The sequence below is a fragment of the Spea bombifrons genome, chromosome 9 (genome assembly GCF_027358695.1).
Source record: "Spea bombifrons isolate aSpeBom1 chromosome 9, aSpeBom1.2.pri, whole genome shotgun sequence".
In the NCBI taxonomy this organism is placed as follows: Eukaryota; Metazoa; Chordata; class Amphibia; order Anura; family Pelobatidae; genus Spea; species Spea bombifrons.
Window position 1 is genome coordinate 18830183 of NC_071095.1, and position 24007 is coordinate 18854189.

At 39.8% G+C, this 24007-nt stretch overlaps 1 protein-coding gene across 1 annotated transcript in view; it reads right to left on the minus strand.

Annotated features, from left to right (window-relative positions):
• MIPOL1 (mirror-image polydactyly 1) overlaps positions 1-24007 on the minus strand; it is a 102253-nt gene that overhangs the window by 78077 nt on the left and 169 nt on the right. The window contains exons 2-3 of the mRNA XM_053474348.1: positions 23531-23665; positions 969-1154 (exon numbers count right to left, since the gene is read on the minus strand). Of these exons, the coding sequence (XP_053330323.1) occupies positions 969-1103 (135 nt within the window). The 5' untranslated portion in view covers positions 1104-1154; positions 23531-23665. The remainder of the gene's footprint in view (positions 1-968; positions 1155-23530; positions 23666-24007) is intronic.

Below are 24007 nucleotides of genomic sequence, written 5' to 3' on the forward strand. Positions count from 1 at the left end.
CTTTCACCCCTTTCAACTGTTTGTCTATAAAAAATAGTAGGGGCCTACAGAAGCTTTTGGTATATGCTTCACACTCCCTTACACGCAAAATGGTTCAACGGTTTTATTCTCCCAATGCTTAAGGGTTTATTCACAAAAATTATCATTATGCGACACATTAAAGAAATGAGCTACTGTTCATTGTATAAAAGTTAAATAAAAAACAAAAGTAAAATCAAACATAAAAAGGACTATGCATACATTAGACTAAACATAATGAGCACGCTGGGAATCCAATGGCAGGTCCATGAAGGTCCAGCATGGCAGCCAAGTAAATCCAACTAATGTGGGAAGATGCAAACATGTGGTGGTTGGCCACCAATATTTTCCGTCTTTGGCCGGTCCAATGTTAGGTATATAAGTTTTAAGAAAGCCATATTATTACCATTACTTATTAATGTATATGGCAATTAACCCAACAAATTAGGGATATCATTTGATTAACCTTACACTAAGCCGTTTTAATATTTTTAATATCAGTTGATTAAAGTAAATCTAATCACAGGCACCACTTGCTTATCTCAATGACCTTTCAGTGCCTTAAACTAGAAATAATGCGCTGAATTGTAATATCTAAACCCACAAAGGGAATGCATGGTGCCAAAGCACATGGCTTCATAGTCTCTGGCATTGCCACAAAGCAGCTGGAGACTGTTTTCACCCAATATAACCTGTAGACTGTGATACAGAGTGTGGGAGATGAAGCAGGATCACATTCGCCTTCATATGGAATATTTCATATTAAAGGCCAGTTTGATATGGATCTATGGAAAACAGGACTGAGACTGATTATAGAACAGAAACTAGTCCACCTGGAACACCAAAAACAGAGTTTATGGCTGTTGGATTATCAGTTAAAAAAGTTTCAAAAAATAAACGCATCAACCTCATCAAGACTCTGAACTTATTTTTACTTTTTATATCATCGCATGTACTTGCCTGAGAACTGATCCACTTTGATCCACCGGAGTCATTTTGGTTGCAGGGATGTGCCTTGGGCTGGGGATAGGCGCCTTCTTACCATCAAGCCCTTGGGGTTTCTTGGACTCTTGATCAGGATCCATAAAATATTCTCCTTAAATAGATCACCAATCGGATGTTCTAAAAGAATTTCACTGCAAGGGAAAACAAATTGAACTTTTCCAATTAGAAGACGAATGTAAATATCATAAATATACATATTAAAGATACAGTTTATGTTAGGGCAATGGCTCTAGCCGGTGGCATGCATATCTAAACATCTATACTGATGAGTGGGCAAACACTTCCCACAATGTATACTCATCATCGCACTTCTCACCCTCTTAAACGCTCGTCCACATCCATCACCCAACAAATAAATGGAAGAGCTTTGTCCATAAATACATTAGATGATCAAGAAAGGCGGGTCAGAGATGCACTTCATCTATTGTGACAGTGTCCTGCTCTACTATATTAACACTGCTTGATATCATATGGTGCTACACGCAGAGCTTACATAGTACCGAAAACACTCACGCTTACCTACCGCACGTCTAGTTAATTACAAATAAACTACATTACATTAATGTTACAATATAGCAGGAGATATTGTTTAACATTGTTTTCATCAGCTGCCCAGTCACCAAAAAATCCTTTGTTCACACGGGAATTGGCAGGGTACAATGCCATCTGAAATCTTGATTAATTAGGTAGGTGAAAAAACTATCAATTTCAGAGTTTTAAGGAAAAGCGAGAGGAAAGTAGGAAGTCTATCTGCCAAACCAACAGAAAGAATGCTGGTTAGTAGACAAGGCCCTCAATTAATCGCTTTATTTTTTCCTAAAAAAAATACAATTACTACTAATGCATGTAAATTTGTAGAAAGTTCATTGTTCTTTATGGGTGATACAGGATTATATTATAACCTTTCATGCGTGGAATTTTGTGACTTTAAATATATTCACCTGGAATAATATAATTAAAATAAAAATAATAGTGACTGGCATTGGTTAGTGCAGTTTTACGGTGGAGTGCAGTGAAACTTTCCTGCCTGCACGAATAACTAAACTACAGGTGTTTAAGCTGCGGCTGGAAGTATATTTGAGCAATAACATTAACATATCATAGCCAAAGCTCTTGGGAGCTGGGTAAATATTCTGTTTACCTCTCCTTGTACAGCCTTAGACGGCACTAATGTAAGGATTCTCCGGAAAGGATAGAAAACATGAGAAAACGCACAGACATTTGCAATACGTTCAAGGATTTTCCAGAGACCTTGCTCTGTATATCGCTTTGAGATACTTTTAAATATTTTATATACATTACTAATAACTGGTCAACATGCAGTTGGGAAGAGGGCGCCGTATGCTTGCACAAGGCCCTTCCTGAAATGTCTCTATAGAGATTTCTAAAGAAAAAAAGACCCACAAGTCATTTTTATTGTTAAACACAGGACTCGTTCCTGAAGTCGCTGCAAGCGCTGCCATATTTCCCTGAGTTCAAGTGAGAGCAAAATAAAGGTGCTTGGAGGATCGGGGAGAGGACGTCACCGCAAGCACCGCCCTTTTGGCGGAAGTTCCCGCTGAGTTATGTTTTTCTCGTTGTGTATACTGTAATACTTGTTTTTTTCCAGTAACATCCAACACTTTCACAGGTGATTTGCTATGTGAAACGTTTCCTTCTTTGCTTGAACCGTGGGGCAGTCGTGATGACGTCTATTCTGCAGCTTCATTTTCCATCAGATCCACTTGTTTTGCCCGGCAGGTGTTGCTCTGGTCCAAGTTGATTTTTTTTTTACCCATGTGTAAATTTTTACTTAAACCTGGGAAAAAGCAATGCGCTACATCCCAGAACACCTCTACAGGTGCTCTAGAACCAGGGAGTCAATGACACAGGTCCACTCCTTATGCAAACCATAAAACAAGATCTCTCTTCCAAAGACGACCGATATTTGAACTGGCACCTTCTTCTACAAATCATTCCAAGACTTCACAGGTAAAATAAAGCCTGCTCTGGTTAAATAAACCTAAAATGACACAATGAAAAACGCACCTACGCTTTTTTTTTTTTTTTTTTTTTTTTTTTTTTATTTAGCGGTGTGAATTTACAAGACAAATGGATCTGAAAATATTTAGACTGAGACAACAAACCGCGGTTACAGCTAATTTATATTCCTCTAGTCCTTTCACACCTGGAAGTTTATGAGATTACTTTTGATAATCAACCTATGCCAAATGCTGGACATACAAGCGGCTTAGGTTCCGAGCTTTATCTGTGTTCTGATCGCGGAACATGCACAAATATCACCGCCCTGTTTCATGGGAGCGAAAGCGATTCTTTGTGCGGCCGCTGCGTGTTCGCGATTTACACGGGACCCGGCTGACCCGCCTGTGTCAACAGGTGCCGTTCTCAGCCTGGCCTATCCTTTTTATAAAAGGGAGGAGAGCTACAGTAAATTGTTTACGGCACGCCGACTTATCGCTATTTCACAGGTGCAAAAAATGTATTATGTCCAGCGCTACGACGGCCCAACCACTGCTTTCAACGGCTATTATATACATTTGTTCAAACATATATGTATAAGTAGTCAGCAAACATAGATAAACAGTTCCCATAGCCTCGGTAATCAAATAAGGAAATATATCGGCTCAGAGTTATTTAACCTTTTTATTGCTGGAAACCCGATTTTGACAAAAAGCAACAGGGTGGAGGGCAACATCATTAATGTCAGTCTCTGAAATGTGGGTCGTATTAATAGGGAAAGCAAAAGTAGAAGCAAATCCTTTTTGATATCTTTATATATTGCTAAAAGCATGGGGAATTTATTTTTGCGATGGAGGTTGTGTTTTTTCTTCTAGGTTCTAGTCTTTTCCTTTGAATATATGTATTGTAAGAAGCGCTGCATAAATAAAAAAAATAATAATAATAATGTTGAACTTAATAGACAATTTATTTACCAATATAGAAAAATGGAAACCTAAAACTAAAGTCATGTCAAAAGTTCTACTTTTATGTGGATTCAATTGTGCTTTTAGATTAACTCAGATTCGGGCGATAAAAATCCTGTTTGAGTTTTTTGAAAGTGTAACCATAAAAGAAGGCAAGAGAGCATTTATATACACGGTAGATGCCTTTCCAGGACATGGTAGAAGAAATATTGCATGTTAACGTGAAATTATAATCTCCAAACAATAAGAACCCCTTCCTGTAACATGATATATTTAGCCCGGCCATACGACTGATAACGATTCAAGTGCTCTTGACCTTAAACTCGTAATTTGAGGTTGAGTGCCTGCTGACACTTCCCCGGGTCTCACCGTCGTGGCACCGATGTGTCGCACGCTTGTTAGAACCTCACGTGGCATAATATCTCTGCAGGATTAAGCAGCAGAGTTGAGACTTCAAAGTTGTCTTCATAAAATCATCTAACCAAGTGAAAAACATTTAGATGGGCGAAAAATCAGCGGAACAGCCTCCCAGCAGAAGTTGGAGGCTAGAACAATAGAGGGATACAAACATGCATGGGATCAGGGCCGGCCCTACCATGGAGCAGAGTGGAGCAATCGCTCCAGGCGGCACTTTGCCAGCCCAAGCGCCTTTTTTTTTTTTTTTTTTTTTAAAGCAGAGGAGAGAAAGGGCGCCGTGTGGTTTTCGCTTACCAAGTTGTCAGTACCCACTCGACGCCCCTCTCTCTCCTCTTCGAGCCCTCTAGTTTGGTCTTGGAGCCAGCTTGTAATGCTGAACGCCGGAAACGATGTCATCTTCCGGCGCTCATTACAAGCCGGCACTGAGACAGAGCAGGGAGACTGCTGAAAGGTAAGTACAATTTATCTAGGGTAGATAATAGGGAGGGAGAGGAAGGGTAGATTAATAGGGAGGGAGGGAGAGGAAGGGTAGATAATGGGGAGGGAGGGAGGGAGAGGAAGGGTAGATAATGGGGGGGGCAGCAGAGGAAGGGTAGATAATGGGGGGGCAGCAGAGGAAGGGTAGATAATGGGGGGGCAGCAGAGGAAGGGTAGACAATGGGGGGGCAGAGGAAGGGAAGACAATGGGGGGCAGCAGAGGAAGGGTAGATAATGGGGGGGCAGCAGAGGAAGGGTAGACAATGGGGGGCAGCAGAGGAAGGGTAGACAATGGGGGGGCAGAGGAAGGGTAGACAATGGGGGGCAGAGGAAGGGTAGACAATGGGGGGCAGAGGAAGGGTAGACAATGGGGGGGCAGAAGAAGGGTAGATAATGGGGGGGCAGAGGAAGGGTAGATAATGGGGGGGCAGAGGAAGGGTAGATAATGGGGGGGTGGCACTTTAAACTTCGCCCCAGGCGGTATTATGCCTTGGGCCGACCCTGCATGGGATAGGCAAAAAGCTCCTGAATCTAAGACCAGACCAACAACCAATTGGATTGAGTCTTTAAAGTTGGAAAAATGGCCAGAAGAGATGGGCAAAATGGGTTTTTAATCTCCCTTCACATTCTACATTTTTGTTAACACGATCCTCACACAGGCTAATTTCAATAGTGAACAATCCTTTGTATACGAGCGACACAAATTTGCTGTAGCCGTTCCATAAGACCGATATATAAATAGTTATTATGTAGAACGGATTAAGCCTTCATAGTGAAGGACACCTTGCAGTCTGTTGGGCATGCTTTTAATAAAGGAAAGGTTCTTACATCAAACAGAATGTGATTCCTAGAATTGCTTTCAGCGATTGTCTAAAGGGTTTATTCAATCGGAAAATAAATACTGAGCTAACAGTAAAGAATACAAAATCAGAGTACACACAATATTTGGAGTTACTCAACAGATTATTTGTGAGGTTGTGCCGTAAACCTAAATTGCATGTAGGTTAAGATGTAGGGTTTGTTGCAGTCATTTGAGATTATTATGAATGGTGAGAACTGTGTTATTAACCACATACTTTTCTTATGATGAGCTGTTTTTAATCATTTTAAGCCTGGAATTATCTTTTTCTTTTTGTTGAATTCATATTCCAATGAGGGACAGGAGGGCCTGACTTTTTTTTTAGTAAGAAGACTATACTGGCCACCCAGAAGTATGAATTTTTAAGAGCTATAAAAAGAATATATTTCAATATATCAGCCCAATAATTAGTTATGTTCCCTCCCTGCAGGTAAGGACACTACTCTAGAAATGATGGGAATATTAGTAATAAACTTAAATGTAAACTTAAATACAAAATATGTATGTTTAGATCTTATTTTTGGATAGGGCTTCCCTCTCCATGTCCTTGGCGGCTTTTCAAGAGTTTCATAGGCATTCTCTTAAGTTTTAACAAATAGGTAAAATGAGCAGCTAACCAAGGATAGGACATCGAAAGCTCATACATAATAAATGTAAAGATTATTACATTCATGACTAATGTTAAACTCCCTCTTTTCCCCCCCAACACTTGACATAAAAATGGAGCCTTTAGTTGACATTGACACCATTTATGGGAGAAAAAGATGTCATGCCACACAGGCTTTCGGAACATCAGATAGCTCATGATTAGTTCAGTCTTTGTAAGGATAGGAGAAGGTAGACATGTGTTATGCTAGTGGTAAAGGACCTTTGCTTCACAGATATTAAACCAAACATCACCAAAACAATTGGAGTGATTGAAATGCAATAAGTACCGGTAGCTTTTAACAAAATTATTCTTAACGTAGCACCAAGCACTTGCACCAGTACCTTGCCCCAATGTTGGTATGTAATATTTTACTTTGCTGATTTAACATAAATATATATTTAGACAATACCAACAGAAAAGAGAATATTGAACCTATGGACAAAAATGATAAATGTATTAGTTAATCTAGGAGAAGCAAATGTAACTATTATGCAGTTAAAAACAGTATATTTGGGTTTTTCTTGCTTTTCCATCTTTTCTAGAGACTGGGGCTTTAAAACAAACACAGAGCCGTCAAACATGCCGGTATCAGCATTCTGCGCTTCTATTGCTCGCTATCTCCCTCGTCATTTACCCAGCTAATGAATGGCAGCAATTAGTAAAACGTAATCCTATCGCACAATCATTTTAATGCTTTTAGCACTCAGAAAAGTAAACACCAAATTAATACTGCTCAAGCCATCTCAGATCCTCGTTAGCAGCAAGCAATTATAGTTCAGCTCCTCAGGTGTAATTAAATGATTGCAATGATTTAGTTCCATAAATGCAAGTTAATTCATAAGCAAGCAACAAATATTCTGGGAGTAATTACCGGAAAACGCGAAGCGTGAAGGCTGTGTACCTGGAGAAGGGAGGCGATGCCCCCTCCTGCCCGGACCGGGGAAGCTGAAAAGGGACTGTGTCGGCTCGCACATTAACCCTATTGTGACGGTGTGAGTGCAATTAGTGCACTGGTAATTTTGTGATACAAAAATGTCTAAGCAGATCCCAGGAGACGAGTATCCATGACTGCAAAAATTTTGCGATTTCTTAGAATTCTTTCACAATTCTCTTGAAAGGAAAAGTTTGTTAAAAAAAAAAAAAAAAAAAAGGTGTCTTCTGTGCGGAGGCTGGGATGTGATGTCATAACTCGCTGCTTATTTTTTAGGTCACACAACGCAGTGCGGGGTGGAGATATGATATGTTATATGAATTGGCCAGTTATGATCTTTCCATATGTAGCAATGAACTGAGGCCCACCAGGAAGGTACCCTGGTAATCCCACACCATTGCCACTGGCGTCTGTGCTTATAAAATCTACTACTACACCCTATCCCTATCGTTTAATACATGGTATATAGAGTGGGATCATATGGATTTGTGTGTCCTCTAGAGCTGCCCAACAAGATGGATCCAATTCTTATTCAATCTTGTCAACATGTAAGAAATCAGATGTCAATGTTAACAGAGCAGCATGATAATCGCCAAGACTGCTGCCCTGTGCCGAAGCTTACCTTAGGGGTCCATAGCAATGGCATCTTTCACAGACAATACTGGTCATGACTGGTGGTCTGTTCAGCCACCGGCATGTAACTCTCCACTATCAATTCTCCCTTCGTGGTCTGCGTACTACCTAATGACTTGATATGACAACATAACTCTTCTTGAGTGCTGATTATGGTGGATGGGTGCATCTTTTATTTATAATCCTACTGGTGGTGAACAGCTTTACGCGACTGGCTTACCAGCGGAGGGTCCATCAATGTTTCAGCGGGCAGTTTGAGCTCCATCTTGCCTATATTCAGAACGCTTCCACCCTTGGAGTAATTCAAAGCATTGTGTGTATGGATATAGTGAATAAATGCAGAGAATAGGTATGGATTGGACACAGCTGTCCTACAGGATGAACCCTCAGAGGATTAATAACCAACTGCGCGCTACTATTGAAAGATGAGAGCAAAAACTTTCCTCTTTTAGGTTCTGTGATCGACTAGGGAAGTTCAGCCTAAATATATATAGAGGCCACCAGTAGACTTCTACTCAGTCTTCACTCTACAAAGACTACAGTCTGGGTGCTTCACAATCTCTACATTGCTAAAATGGCTGGTTAAGTCCATTAGACATAGAGCCCATCATAACTGTTTTATTTATTTCTTTATTTTTTTAACGCTGGAGCATACAAGATACAAACACTGATTTGGATACGAGGAGACCAAGATTAATTGGGAACCGATCGGAGAGAAACGGTATCATGCTGGCATCAATGGAGTTACATTTGCCACTCGCAATTTGGGATGTCAGTCACACTTCTTGCAGCGTTTCCTCAGCTTGTTTTCTTATTCATATCTTGTACACTGTTGGTTTAATTACTTCAGCTCATTATTCGTGTTGAAATGCGTTGTGCCCGTGCATTCAAATCCTTTTAAATGACCACCCGCATCTCCTTCTTGCTAATGTCCACCCAGTCGCCCATCGGAGGACATGACAACCTTTCTTATTGTTTCACCACCTCCGCCTGATGGCAATTCACTCATCTCATACTTTCTAAGCTCCATTAATATTTTTAAGATGCATTTAATAAAGTTGCCCATTTACTAAGGAGGAGGTGCACGGAGTTTTTCTGCAGTCCATGCGAGTTCCTGCTGACTTTATGAATATTAATGACGGTGTAACACTGATTAAAGGGGCTTGTGCAGAAATCTCTATGAATCCCATAGCTCAAGACAACCAGATCATAGTCCCTTTATGAATTTGGATTTAGACATTAAACTGTAGGAGGGGAGCGAAGGGGGACCAAAAGCTCCTTGAGGGAAAAAATAAAAAAGGGACTTAATGGCAGCGTTCCCTATTTATAATATGGAACAATTAATACTACCAGGGCTTGAATCAACACATCTGCCTGTATAGTTAGATACCACAATGAATACATGAGTAGGAAAAGGGATTATAAAATGTATTACACTGATCAGAGGACAGCTGCATAAAAAAATTTGGAACGTTTGGCGAGATACGTAGGATACAGAATATTCTAAAATGATATTGTAATTAATTGTTTAGCTTTCATTAAGATGCACGGGAAGAAACGGGAGTATGCTGGGACTTTTCGGGGCAATAGTGTTTCTTAAGGACTAATGAAATGCCTTTTAATGTATCACTAAATGAAGTGTTTGCTTTGTGTGCTTTGAGAATGCCTGGTTCATAACACTGCAAAGACATTCCTGAAATTTGTCTACGAAGGACCGGACATGCTGCTGCCAACTGGGCGAAAAACAAGTTGCACAACCTCTATTAATTTGTGCGCAAAATATACAATTGCTGTAAGTATCGTATTGTCTCTCGCTGTGGGTAATAGTGGTGTGTTGGCGTGAGCGCTAGTTTAACTAATGGACGGTGGACGTATAAAAATAATTGTAACACTCGATATTGTAAAAATGACAAAGAAGCACATGTATTTTAAGAATCGTAAAGTGAAGGAGATACAGAAAAGGATGCTATTACGTTGTTTACAAAATTTGCTCGACAATTGCTAGCACATTAATGAGCCTGTGTTAAATTCATCTCCAGTTTTTGTTCCTGACTTTAGTATTGCAGCTCGCCCATCACGTCGACTTTCGGTCCTTTAGACATTTGAATATCGACAAATTATTTTCAGCTGAAGATACCACAGCCATGCAGGTCAATAACAATAGTGACGTAGAGGAATCTTTCTTCCAGTTAATAACTGGATCGAAGGAAATGGAGTATAGGATGGGAGATATCAACCCTCAATAGCTAGGCTAAAGATAAAATAATCCCCAATGGGTTTAAGACCTTAAAACTCCCAATGGCTGTAAGGATGACTTCATTTATGAATGCGTGGAATGATGAAAAATGCACCACTGCGTTAGTGAATATCATTATTAACAAAAAGGTCAAACTTCTGGAGGAATTAGACATAGAAATATCAGAAAGACTATGAAATAAGTAATTGTGTGGGCAATTCCACTATACACCTTGAGAGTAACATTAACAACGTAAAGAAAGCAGAGGAAGAAGCCATCACCATCAAGAAATTAAAATGAGATTATGTCAATGATGTTATAAGGTCATTTAACACAATTAGCTACTACCAAACAATAGCCGTTTAATTCCTCTCTTTCTTTGGGAGTCAGGACAACCAACGGTGGTACTCAAGATGCAAAATCCAGAAAGCAAAAATCTAAAACCCTACTGGGACCAAGTACAGTACCCAATAAGATAGTTAGTGCAGTTCCAACATAGCAAGGGTCAAGAAATAGTCCCATACACAAGCCAAACATCAGGGTCACAGCCAACAGGAGCAGAGTCTAGAATGGCAAGCTGAGGACAAGCACAAGAAGCCCAAGAGCAAGAATGCCAAAGGCCAGAACCAGCAAAAGTTGACAACAGTCCAGCAGGTGTGTGACATTCACCATGTCCATCATGAACTCAAGGATAATACAGGCATGGTTCTGGGCGCACATATATAACAGGGTATTTCTAGAAGTTTAGGATATCTAAAGCGAGCACCTGCAATGAGGAGTGACACGCGGCAGCTGTTAACCTGAAATCTGGCAAAAAATATGTAGCATTGGTTGATCAATCCATAGATGCCAAATATATACACATTAGGGATTGATGAAGCCTAAATAACCTTTTAATAACCTCTCTTGGAGACCTAAAAAGTTCCACTATAGTTCAGCCACTCGTGATAAATGCAGCCAATAGAAAAGGATAGCATATATACAATATAGATAGCTGGCAGGGCATATCTTCTCATATAGGTTTACTATGCCACCAGACTGTACCCAGAGGCATGAGGGTTACAGGGACAGAAAAGTCTCCAAGTACTATGTTAGTCAATAATATGTTCTATAAGTTCTACACATTCTACAGTGTATATATCATTACTAATATCTATACCTTAAAATCTGTCTGATCTTCAATGGTAAAACTACTAGCATTTAACCTTCGATGTGAACACATAAAATGACATAGGGACAGTATAGGGCTCGCTTGTCCCCAATTTCGAGAGATTTGGTGGATCATTTGACATTCTGATAATTCAAATGCTAGTTTCCCCAACAAGGACTATTGTTTTTTGGTATGAACCGAATACATTTTTGCGGTTTTACTGCACTGCATGACTATTTGTCATTCTCATCATTCAACGAGAAATTAGATACTTTGTACTGCAGATTTACACCGGTCCATCTTTGATGATTTCACAACTTTCTTTCTCCTACCCTCGAGTTATCTATATGTTGAAATGTATCTTGGATAAATATTGCAGTGGTGGTGAACAGAACAGGAACTCAGAAAGGTCCTAATGCACAAATATAAAAGTCAAATAAAACACACTTATATTGACACGATTTCCTTTGAAATCAGATCATGTTTCTAAACTATGAGCGAGTCTAGTTCGGGCTTCAACGGACCTTCTCCATTGACTTTCAGGTCTTTCCACCTGCTTTTGTATAATTTTTTTTTGGATGTGTAAGTAATTTACAAACAGATACCAGGTCTCCACCCAGTGCAAGTGAATAAAAAGGTGTTCGAATGGCATTCTCTCTACTATACATTTAACCAAAGACCGGTATCTTTCCAAATAACCAGAAATCTGTGGCCCTTGGCCAACCTCCACTAATTCCTCTTAATCTACAAGGGTACAGCCTATGAAAACAATGTTAGCTCATAGCACAGTTTCCCCAGGGAACAAACAGCTTGTTATTTTAGTGCAAGGGAGACCCGTGCCAAGTCTACGCAATGACACGCTGCACCCTGAGCAGGTTCTGTTTCCAGAGTGCAACTAGCGGTCGTGTGAAGAGTATGGATTACAAGCATCGCCCTACTATGGAGAGCCATCTTGGCTGGTTAGAACTCTGAGGGACACTTAGTGGCACCTTGGGTGGAAGCCCCCCAAAAGTTATACACGTAGGATTTAAGAATTGAACTTTGGTAGCTATTTTTTGTTTTTACAGGCTATTGTTTATTCTCCTAAAACTCATAGTATGGCCTATAATGAGGGACTCTTTAGCTTACACATTTTTAGTGCCCATTCCCCATACCATTTCCCCCAACGTTTCAGGGTGCCCAAATTGAGAACTCCTCCAGATGGGAGGCTTCAGAAAGCAGTGGGCACTGTCTCGGAAGTATGAAGTTTGACCACCTGCCACTTTACCCAATTAGTCACCTAGAGATGCTAGTGTGGTAAGGAGGCTGGCTGTTTTGTCTGCTACCTACTTATCTGTTATGCAGAATCAGGGCACAAAGGTAATGTATAGAGCAAGGCTAAATTAACCAATAAAGAATGTATTTATACTTCTCTATTAGGAAGGGTCACTGGACAACAATCATTTTTTGGCATCTCTGCATTAGGAAAGTACTAATCAAACTCCGACTCTCGCTCTGTAAACACAGAAGCCAATCCCTCCTAAAGCAGGGCTTAGGGCCATTAAAAGTTGATGCTTATAAAAGCCTATGTGGGTTATGCTTAAGGCCACATTCTATAAATAAATCTTCAAACATGTGTCATCCAAATGCTCTACACGTCATGACCTGTATATTAAAGAATATTATGCAACAATCAGATTTGCTGTCCTCACGTGACCTTGCAACCCGGAGGGGCTGGCCACACATCTAACGTCTTATGGTTTATATTCTTGCTTCATTTCCAATGCTACAGCATCTAAAATGCTACCAGGTAAAAAAAATATATATATATATATATAATTTAATGTCATACTACAACATGGACATTAAAAAGGACACAACAGCCATCATTTGCAGACGCTTGGTTGTGATGTCCCTCCTGCAAATGCATTTGCCCCTTTGTCTGCTCCCCAGTTATTTCCCTCTTAGGAGATGTAAACAGGGATACATCCTCCAGGTTACTTCCACTCGGCTCCAACCATGGCTTGGTGAACACGTCCGTTGGGGGGGTCTATTGAGGCCTCTGTACGTCTGCCCATAAATCTTTCATTTATTTACATGGGAACGCTTCCCTGCCACCCGTGTGTTCTCTCCCCTTCAGGAGATCCAAGCAGGAAAAATATTAGTAAGATGCCTTGGCATCCCTTGCAATATTGGCTCCAATGTGCAAATTACTTATAAGTATGTCTGGGATACTACAAAGAGCGGTATTTGTCAATACAACGATGGAATTTAAAAACTAAAAAGCATTGGTATACGGCTCCTGGAATATAAGACGAGAGCAATAACTGATTAAGGTCTGATTCATTACAACAGGAAAAAACGGGCAACTTGACAAGCTAAGTGGGTCTGGTCCTCTGTCAAATTCTATGACCAGTACACACGGGTGGTCTCTACACAGACTCATCTCATCCCTTCGACGCAAAGACTGTTGCTTAGTTAATATGATACAGTTCGTCATTACAATTCACCTATATCAAACTACTCGCAGTCTAATGCCCCATGGAGCGAAATTGGCCTTATTACTAACACACGGTTGGTGAATGGTGACACCATGCGGATATAATCAGTACTGCAACGTAACTTTAACATGCCATTTCATTCAGCTTATCAATGTCGGGACACATTAATAGAGTCTTGGAAACTAATCATGTAAGATGCGCAGACAATTTACTTAAATATACAGTAACAGACAAATGTCTTAAACTTAATGAGGGGACAATGCTCTATGGACCCCGCGCGATTAATTTTTCTTTGAGACTAAGCAACAAGTATTAAATACATGCTGTATATGAAATCGAAGCACAAACAACATTACCAAAGACAAAAAGGAAAACAGATACGATCTAGGATCTAAAAGCTCCGCTTCCATTTAACCAAAAATAACAGATTTGGCGAGACAATAATTAATTGCTTTTGCCAGTCACAGAGAATAGGTATGGTGTAAGGATGACTGTATGTGTAAACAGTGCCAAGCACCGCAAAATGCTACCGACTACAGCGAAAGGAGTGTGTGTATATCAGGTTAGTGGATAAAAAGAATGCATTTACTTGACCATTGCGTGTCCAAAAGTGCCAGAGCCATGTATTATGAGAGTGCCACACAGACTCATTCAGAACACTGACTGTAACTGGAGTCGACACACTTAGACTCACACTGATATATAGAATTTGATGACAGGTAAGAACCATTCGGCCAACCTAGTGAGCCCATTTTTCCTGTCAAGATTCGGACCTTGGTCATATCTTATATTCAGGATAACTTTATGCCTATCCCATGCGTGTTTAAACTCCCTTACTATGTCAGCCTCGAATAGCGGGGACACGAGCACTAGGCAAGTATAGTATTCCCATGTAGCCCTGGGCAGTTCGCACAAAGCGCCAGTGCATGCAGGGAGCGCCACACACCGGGAACCACACACAAGGCAGCATGGATGATAAATTGTTGCACCTGGGAATTGCTCCAGGGTGGAGCTGAGAAAAAGTTTCTTTAAGGGCACACAGCGGTCAGACATTGCAGTGTCTTTTGTTTATAATGTTTATTTTATATAAATAGCTAATCTGCCTACACATAAAAGGTTCCATGACTTTTAAGCACAGGAGATATACGGTTTCCAAGGCGGCAGAACAGGCGCTGGCATGTAAGGCTTCCCCGTAACTCACGCAGCTGGGATTTCTAGCAAATCTTTTTTCTTGGTTCTTCCAGAGGTTATAACACAGATAAAACCACAAGGCAGCGTTTCCTAGCCAAAAAAAAAATACCAAAAGAGATGTCTCCCAGAAAAAGCCCAAACACGAACATGAAGAGATGGTAAAGGTTGGAATAGTATGAGCTTTGAAGTTACGCTTGATGACCACAATCCTCTAAAGTCACATACATTTAATGCCCCATGTACCCCCCAAGTAACCATCGAATATGTATCCAGAGACTGGTAAATACGCCTCTTAATCTGCCAAAAGGACAAAAATGCAAAAACATTAACAGACTCTGCAACTTTGGTCAAATCTCTAGCGTAGCCACCGTCGGTGAATCTTTTTCAGCTCATTTTAAGAACTTGTGCGGTCCCAGCTTCTCATAACTAAATTTATTACAAATAACGGTAGTGTAATCATTTTTGAGATAATTCAGATTTAAAAGTTTGCCCAGGGGGAAGCAGGGATCCAGAGCAGAAGCTTTTTGTCATCAACATCCTGAAGTTCTCTATTCTCCCCACCTCACCCTTTTCTTACACATGTATGTTGTTTAATTTACGCAGGTTTGGTTAAGTGGAAATTCCCCGCAGAACCTGTGGTCATCACCTGTACCTGAACAGCGGCGCTTCCTAGTGGTGGCCCCTCGTTATGTGCTTTGAGGATTTGACCAGCAAGGCCCACTCCCAGTTACTGCAAGAAAATAACTTTCAGGTGGACACAGGCAACTCAACAGCTTGGCCCCATGGAGGGGACTGCTGATCACAGATGTTACACAAGTAAGGAAGTGCCTTTAGTACTTGTGTTACACTGTGCAGGACCCTTATCCTACGCTGAGCACAAACACATAAGGCTAGCGCACCGGTGACACTGACAGCATACACACCCGGCCGCAACCTACACCCCACGAGCACCCCTAATGCACTGAAGATAGTTAACCGCTCTTAGAAAATGAGTAGCGTTCTTCTAAAATACTGTAGATCTCGTTGCTTCACTGACCCCTAAAAAAAATCCAAGCATTAGTGTCACTAAAGATAATGAGTAGGTGAGTTCTGATATGAAAAGGAACTTAAAAGGAAAAAAGGAGAGATGGAGGTATAAAGTTTCTGTCTGGATCCACCTAATTTTTATTATTGTGTTTTTAATACTACAGGGTAACGTTTCCTTTGTTTCGTAATCCCTTCAGTTTTTAATCCACATGGTAAAATGTCTTGAAACTGAATGTACTTAAGATTTCTGTGAAAAGATAGAGGCATGACGGAGAAAAGGATAAAGATTCATCTGAAATATCATCAGCTCTAGCTCGGCAGAGTTAACCCTTGTCATTCAGCACACCTACGCCAGAAAAAAGAAAATTTTACAATTTTTTCAAGTCATCCAAATCTGCAAAAACAAGACCAGACATCCATAAAATGCATTAAAACGCAAAAAAACTAACATTTTTCGGATATTAGCAGGCTCTTTCACTTCCACTCACTGAATGTCTCACTACCTTCTCTGCCGACCACTTCCACGCTTCACATCTTCTTCAGTCTTTGTCCTCATCTCAGAGGTAATAACCTCCCGGTGAACTTCTGCCAAAATGGTGGAGCTTCTGGTTATGTCCACTCCCCGGGAGGTTATGCCCGCTGAGATGCAGATGAAGAAAGAAAAGAAGTAAAACAAGATACGAGACAGAGAAGCTGAAGTCGTCGGCAGAGAAGGCAAGGAGACATTCAGAGAGCACTAGAGAGAGAGAACACAGAAATGAGAGCGTGAGGGAGTGAGTGGGCATGGAACAACGAATTTCATTCCCGACGTTGAAACAAATGGGCATTAAACTACACTTGAAGAGGAATGCACCAAAATCAAATTGAGAAATGTGTCCAAATCCTTTTTTGATCCTTTCGCACGTCTATAATTGAGCTTGTAATGGTCTAAAAGCTGAATCAGATACTAAGACTTCCAAACAAGGCTCACCCAACAATTTATTTGTAATGTAATGTGTATGAAGCCTTTAAACTGCACCTTATAAGCAATTCTCAACCTTTCTGCCAAAAGGGTTCAGGAGTTATTTTTTTATTTAAGGGGACACTCCAGCCACCACATGCACTTTAATGCATACAATAACTTTAGGGTCCCTTTACTTTGTCATGTCTTTTAACATGTATTATTCTCCAGTGGAGGTGTCAAGGACACTAAGCTGTCCCTGTAATGTGGAAGTCCAGATGCATGCCCCTTTATAATGCAGGTATAAGTTACACATATGGAGAGTGGCATAGAAGTCTTATCTCCATAACCCTACCTTAAAATTATAATTGTTGATTGTGGATGATTGTGGATGATTTGCGGATGACAAGTCCAGTACAAATCGTTTGGCCAATTTTCTACATTTACACCTACATTTTGAATGCGAAATGACCATTCATCAAACTGATTAGAACTTGCATCACTGACAGCTAAAAACTCTTGCGCAACGCCTGAGCGGGGGATTTTTTTATTTTAGGTGATTTACATTGAAACATGTTGTGGCTTTATTCTTTTTACATTCTTTCCTTTTAGCGACTCCTCAAACACTAACCCAGTGCTTTGAAATAAGCTCCTAACCTCCTACAAGACCAATTAGGGAAATGCAAGTTTAAAGTCGAAAGAAACGCTGTACTGTTTTCCATAACGGAAGGTTTATGACCATGTAATGCGCACTATTAAATGCTGGTGGCAATGCCTCTAATTAAAACCACAATGATTTTTTGGACTGCTTGGATGACAAGACCTTTAAATGACATTTTAAACATGGAGAATAAAAGGTTAAGGAACAAGCTTCATAGCTTAGATATTTTTCTATTGCTTGGATGGAAATCAAAGCAAGTGCCAAGGATGCGGGCAGACTAAGCTCCGAGCCCGACTATAAAATGATCACCCTGGAGAACTCCGGTGACTTCCGGGATGTGTCAACTTGACATTTGTTGCAAACAGGATCTCAGCTAGGATGCACAGACAATGTTTGTTGGCAGCACGGCCTAAAGTGGCATGTTAATAGAATCTAACAGCCTGATTCATCAGAAAAATCCTTATTTATCGATCCATTCTGAACGCAGTGAAGAGCTGCAATGGGAATGCTTTTCTGAGCTACAGAATTAAGGAGCCTTCGTATATAAAAGGACACTTATTTGTACGAGACAATCTCCATGCTTGAAGACATTACCGAGACTCAAAGGACTCCCTGGACGGAAGATGGTCTATGGACATGCTTTTTGACACTGTTGACATATATTTAAGGACGCAACAATGCAGATCAGGGGTCAGAGTTGACATTGCTTATGGTGGACATTTACTGGGGTCTGTGGTGGACAATTTCATGTTTTATGGCCCTCACAAACTTTGCCACGGACACTGGTGTCCTACGGGCAGTTTGCCTATCCCTGGTGCAGATACAATATGATTTAAGTTAAAAGCCCAGGATTTGACGCTTTAACCTCACCAGTGAAGTTGGTGATGGTGCATGTGCCAACCTAGGGCCACAGAGGAAGGCTCAGTCCCCGGTTGTCTTCTTTCGTGGCAACACACCCCAGATGGATTTGATTTCACGCCCTACCCTCCATGGCAAAACCAAAAGGAAGGACGAAGCTGTACTATACAGTGTACCACTACTACGCAAATACTCTGTGAATACACACCTAACAAGGAACCCATCACCATGTCGGAGGCGTCTTTTTGTATTTGCGATACCATCAAAGGCAAAAGAAGCTCCACTACAATATTTAGTATAAAGTATGCTTTTTATCGGCAAATATAAATATTCGTCGACTTGTCTTAACGTAATTAAGACTTCGTACGATATGAAGCACAAGACGTTACACAAGGTTATCAATCTGGGTAAAAAGTGAAGAAAATTATATATATTGACTTACAAATGCCATTTAGAAAACAATTTAAACTGAAATTCTTAAAAGTAATATTTTTCTTATATTACATATGTATAACATGTTATCTCCAATAATTAGGTAAGGCTGAAGCCTTAAGATATTATATATTACAATACATACATATACCCATACGATGCAACAACTTTTACTTGAAGGACAGACTGTTTCCATAAGCAGTTATGTCCTTTAACTAGAGATAAAGCAAAAAGTTTCACACGTTTGCTGTTTGCACAGGATTTAAAGCAATTAAATTATCTCTAACGAGTCAAAGGAGGAGATAAGGTGGTTGTATTGCATTAGATCTTTGTTCTCGTTGCGTATTATCAGATAAAGTAATACATTGTCCAAAACCTGGCAACATATGCCCAAAATCACCAGCAACTGCCCTTATTTTACCTTTAAGTAATGGAATAGTTAAAGAATAATAAGTCACGAGGAGGTAAGTGACTTGTATTGAAGTACTTACTGTGTACTTTAATATGTAGTGAAGCTGTTTGGGGCATAACATGGTTCTAACCTGTTATGTTATCTCTAACCGATTGTTTCGTTACAGATTATCACGATGGGCATGGAGAAAATGAGAAATTCAGGACGGGAAATTGATTAGATAATGCTGGCCCTGCCACAAACTGCTGCTGATCTTGGTCTACACTATTGTTCAAAATGTTTCCAGAAACTGAATCTTCAGTGAAGACAAAAAACACAATTCTGATACCCTAGCCTGTCAACTTGACACTGGCTACCCTGCTTGTATCATTAATGTATCAGCACCTGTCTCCAAGAGCCCCATGTATGACAAATATACCATCATATGACGTCAGCGCCTACCCCATCAAAACTGGTGTAACCACCAGCTATGCATATCCATCTGGAGCAGCAGTATCCAAAAAAAAAAAAAAAAACACCAGCTCACCGGGCATTTTCCAAGTGTGCCAGGTGGCCAGGCCTGAATAACCACCTACTGAACTAATTTGTCACGTGTGCACAGTAGGGTCCACAACACACACTGCACACGCACGCACACAGACTGCACACGCACTGCACATACACACAGACACTGCACACACACACACATTCCCATAAAGAACACATAATAAAACAATACAAGCACTAGGGGGAGCAGACAAACTATACTTGATTGAAACCACTTTAAAACCTGTGCATTTTTTATATAATAACCCAGTAATTGGAACCTATTTAACCATATCAGTGACAGAATTTGCCTAGTACCTAGACTTTATCAACGTACAAACAAATTATCCTTGGCAATAAGTAAAAACAAGCTATTAATTTAATGTTATCTGCCTCCAAGGTATTTGCTGATCATCCGCATCTGAAGGTCAGCAAGCAAATTTTGGCTCTGAATAGACTAACTGGCTCAGCTTATTTTTTCACCTGAATGTTTAATCAGAAAAACAATGAACTTTTATACATAATTAGCCTTTTATACATAAATGTGGATCTGTGAACACAAAGTGCCATTGGAACAAAGGAGTGATGGGAGTGATAAAGGGCCTTTGTACACCTATGTCAACATATATCAATAAAAATCAGCAATAGTCATTTACAACATTAACACCGTCTGCGACAGAGGTATGGTCCATTTCATGTTATTTTAATTTTCTTTCAAAACAAAAACATGGACATTTCTAAGTGACCCTAAACTTTTGGACGGTAGGGTGTATATATATATATATATATATATATATATATAAAATATTTACACACATATACAGACAAATACCAATGAAAGGCAAGTAAAAGGCGACATCTAGTGGTTAAAGGGTAAGCGCACACATCTTTCAAAGTGCATAACTTCTTTTGAGCCAGGAAAAATTGTGCTCAGTTGTAAATTTATAGATGTCCAGCCGAAACAAATGATTATATGAAAAATATTTAAATACTGAATTCCCCAAACGCCTACTGAATGTTCACTTGTCCATCAATAAGTATGCCACCCTTTATAACCTCTTATGTTAATCTGACTCTGTTCTCCAATGTAACTGCATAACACATTACATGTATTTATATAGCGCCAGCAGATTCTGTAGCACTGTTGCAATCAGTGGGATAATTTAACGTCACACACAATAACAAATTGGCACAAAAGGAGAAGGTGGCCCTACTCTTGAGAGCTCACAATCTATTACTGGTGCATACTGGTTTCTGCTAACCCCAACTATCTCAAAGGGTCGACTTTTTGAAAAGCAAATGGTCCTTTATCAGTTGTTTTTTTTTTTTTTTAAACCATTTTAGTTATGTTTTTAGACAGCTGTATTTAGTTATTAATACATCCAAAGTCCCCAAATCCTACATGATCTTAGTATTTTTCTGGGCCAAAGACAGATATGTCTTATAGCCCAGATATGCTACTCTGCCCCCCAAATATGCCTTATACCCCTATATGCCACTGTGGCCCCCCATATTCCACTGCCCCCCTCAAATATGACTTATAATACCATATATGCCACTGTGCCCCCCTGATATGCCACTCTGCAAGCCCCCCAGACTTCGATTATCCATGAGCTGTTGCAGGCCTAATATACAATATACATAATAAAGTTTATAGAATAAAATTATAATATACAATAGAAGATATCATATATAATCAAATGGAAGATATACTATATAATCAAATAGAATAAAATTTTGCTTGCAATATAGAACACACTATAACTGATCTGTTTATTATTTCAGGTGTCAAAAGCAGTCACAGCTTGTTTTTGTTCATTCAAAGATTTAAACAAACACTACAGAGGGATATAGATACAACGGCAATAAATGGAATTCTACAAACAAGAAAAAAATTAGCAAGGCCAAATGCAATATAGCAAGCTGATATAGTTAATTATTTAATTTTAATATTTTGCGATCTGCTGACCGTGTGTGTTAATGTTTCGTGATAACATGATGTATATGACATTGGTGTCAAAGTTGTTACCTTGTCCTGCTTTCAGTAGAACAGATATCAGACTCATATACCCAAACATAAGTTTTAAGCAAAATTAAACATATTTGTGATTAGCAAAACACTCTTTTTCCCCAAACATTTTATTTTCGATGTCACTTAGAGGCTAGGAACCAAAAATCTAAATGAGGACAACTCAAACACTACTATATAGCCTTAACATTTTTGTCTGTTCTATCACTTACAGAATTCCAAAACACCCAAGATTCAATTCTCAAAAACTTATGTTTATTTTTTTGTTTTTTTTTTTACTCAAGACTCAATCTGAAGCTCTTACGACGACACCACAGGGTCCATTTGTAAGTGTTCCATCTAAAATGGGCCAGCACCATGGATCTTTATCAGCAGTTTCTTCCAGGCCGTTCCGCAGCCTATCACTAAAAGGCTGGATGCCCTGACTGATCAGTTCCGTATCTTGTCTCCACCAAAGTAACCAACCCATCCTCAGCTCCGCTGTGGTTTCTACTACAATTTCAGAGTCTTTTACGGCTACCGGACCCAAAACACATCTTCTGTTCATCAAGCCACCTCTTCCTATTTAGCAAGGTCAAGAGAAATGTGTTGTTTCTAAAATTATGACATTCATGAAGTGATCTTCGTAGCCTACAATATCTGGTAGACTGGGAGGAATATAGACCAGAAGAACATTACTGGGTTTTGAGAGGAAACGTGCATGTTATTTATTGCCTAGGTGGAGGAAATCCCAGTATATTTCTTGACAAGCCTTCTTCGCAGAGCTTAATGGTGCCATCTTTGGGGTAATAGTACTGTAATGGACATACCTCTGGCTGCTTGGTCTTCCATGCCATATAGGTAGGTCTTGCCAGTTTTTAATTCTCATGCACAAGTGTTACATGCCAGGCATCTTTTATGGTATCTGTGTATCACTCATCATCCTATGCACCATTACTGATGTATCCCGTGTGTCACAATTTAATCTAGACCCAGTTATCTCTTGATTGTCCCTTCAATGAGCCAGTTAGAACTTTAAATAAGCTTTTAGTCCTGAAAAATATCTTACCTCGTGATAACACCAAAGCTCCTCAGCTAGTGAGTACCTGCCTATATATATATATATATATATATATATATATATATATATATATATATATATGTATATATATATATATACACACACACATACACAATCACAGCACAAAGCCTGTCAGCCAACACATCTTAGAGTTTCAAATGTATAGGCAACATATAGATGCCCAAAATTGTATAAGATGGTGATGATGATCACAGAACATATACAGTATTTATATGATTTTATATTATATTTATAAACATGTATGAAAAAAAAATAAACAAAACAATGGGAGAGATTTGGAACTGCCCCTTCCAAACTTGTGAACATGGAATGGACCAGCTACTTGTTGAATAACTTTGATAATGTTTGACTAAATGCCAACTACTTGAATAATGCGACGGCCACTCATTAACTAGCGCGGCTTATGCGAAATAGTCCAGGAGGGCAAAATCCATCTACGGAATCTGGACACTTATCTACGGTTCATTGTAAGTGTCTGTCTTTCCATGTATATGTATATGTATATATATATATATATATATATATATATATATCTATATATATAATAACAGTATTACTTTATAGTGTAAAGGTTTTAATAAGGATTTTTTACACACCTAATTAACGCTGTGTGGAACCAAGACGAATCCAGCGAGCCAGAAGCGGCAGGATTAAGCCCGGAGTAGCGAGGAAGACGCTGTATACCGGAATTTCGCAGGATCACCATCCGTAGCACGTCGGCTGTATTGGTCCTGTGAGTAAAGACATGCTGACTACAGCCGTTGGCGAGATATAGAAGTTGCACTGTTGGCGGATTACATACCCTCTGACATTTCAAGTGCCCTTACCCGTGATGCCAGCGTTAGGGGGGTATGACAATGGACAGGGCAGACTCCAGAGGTGTGTGAGAGACATGGCCACCCAGCTGCCTTATTCTAACTGCCATTTAGTCATGCTAGCGTCACCAGTAACAAGCAGGACTGTAACGAGACAGGATAAAGACTACTTTCCCCCTCACAATAAATTATCATTCGCATTTGCTCTGCATAAACGTTTGCGGTGCAGGGAGTTTCTATAGGGTTGCTGAAATTCAC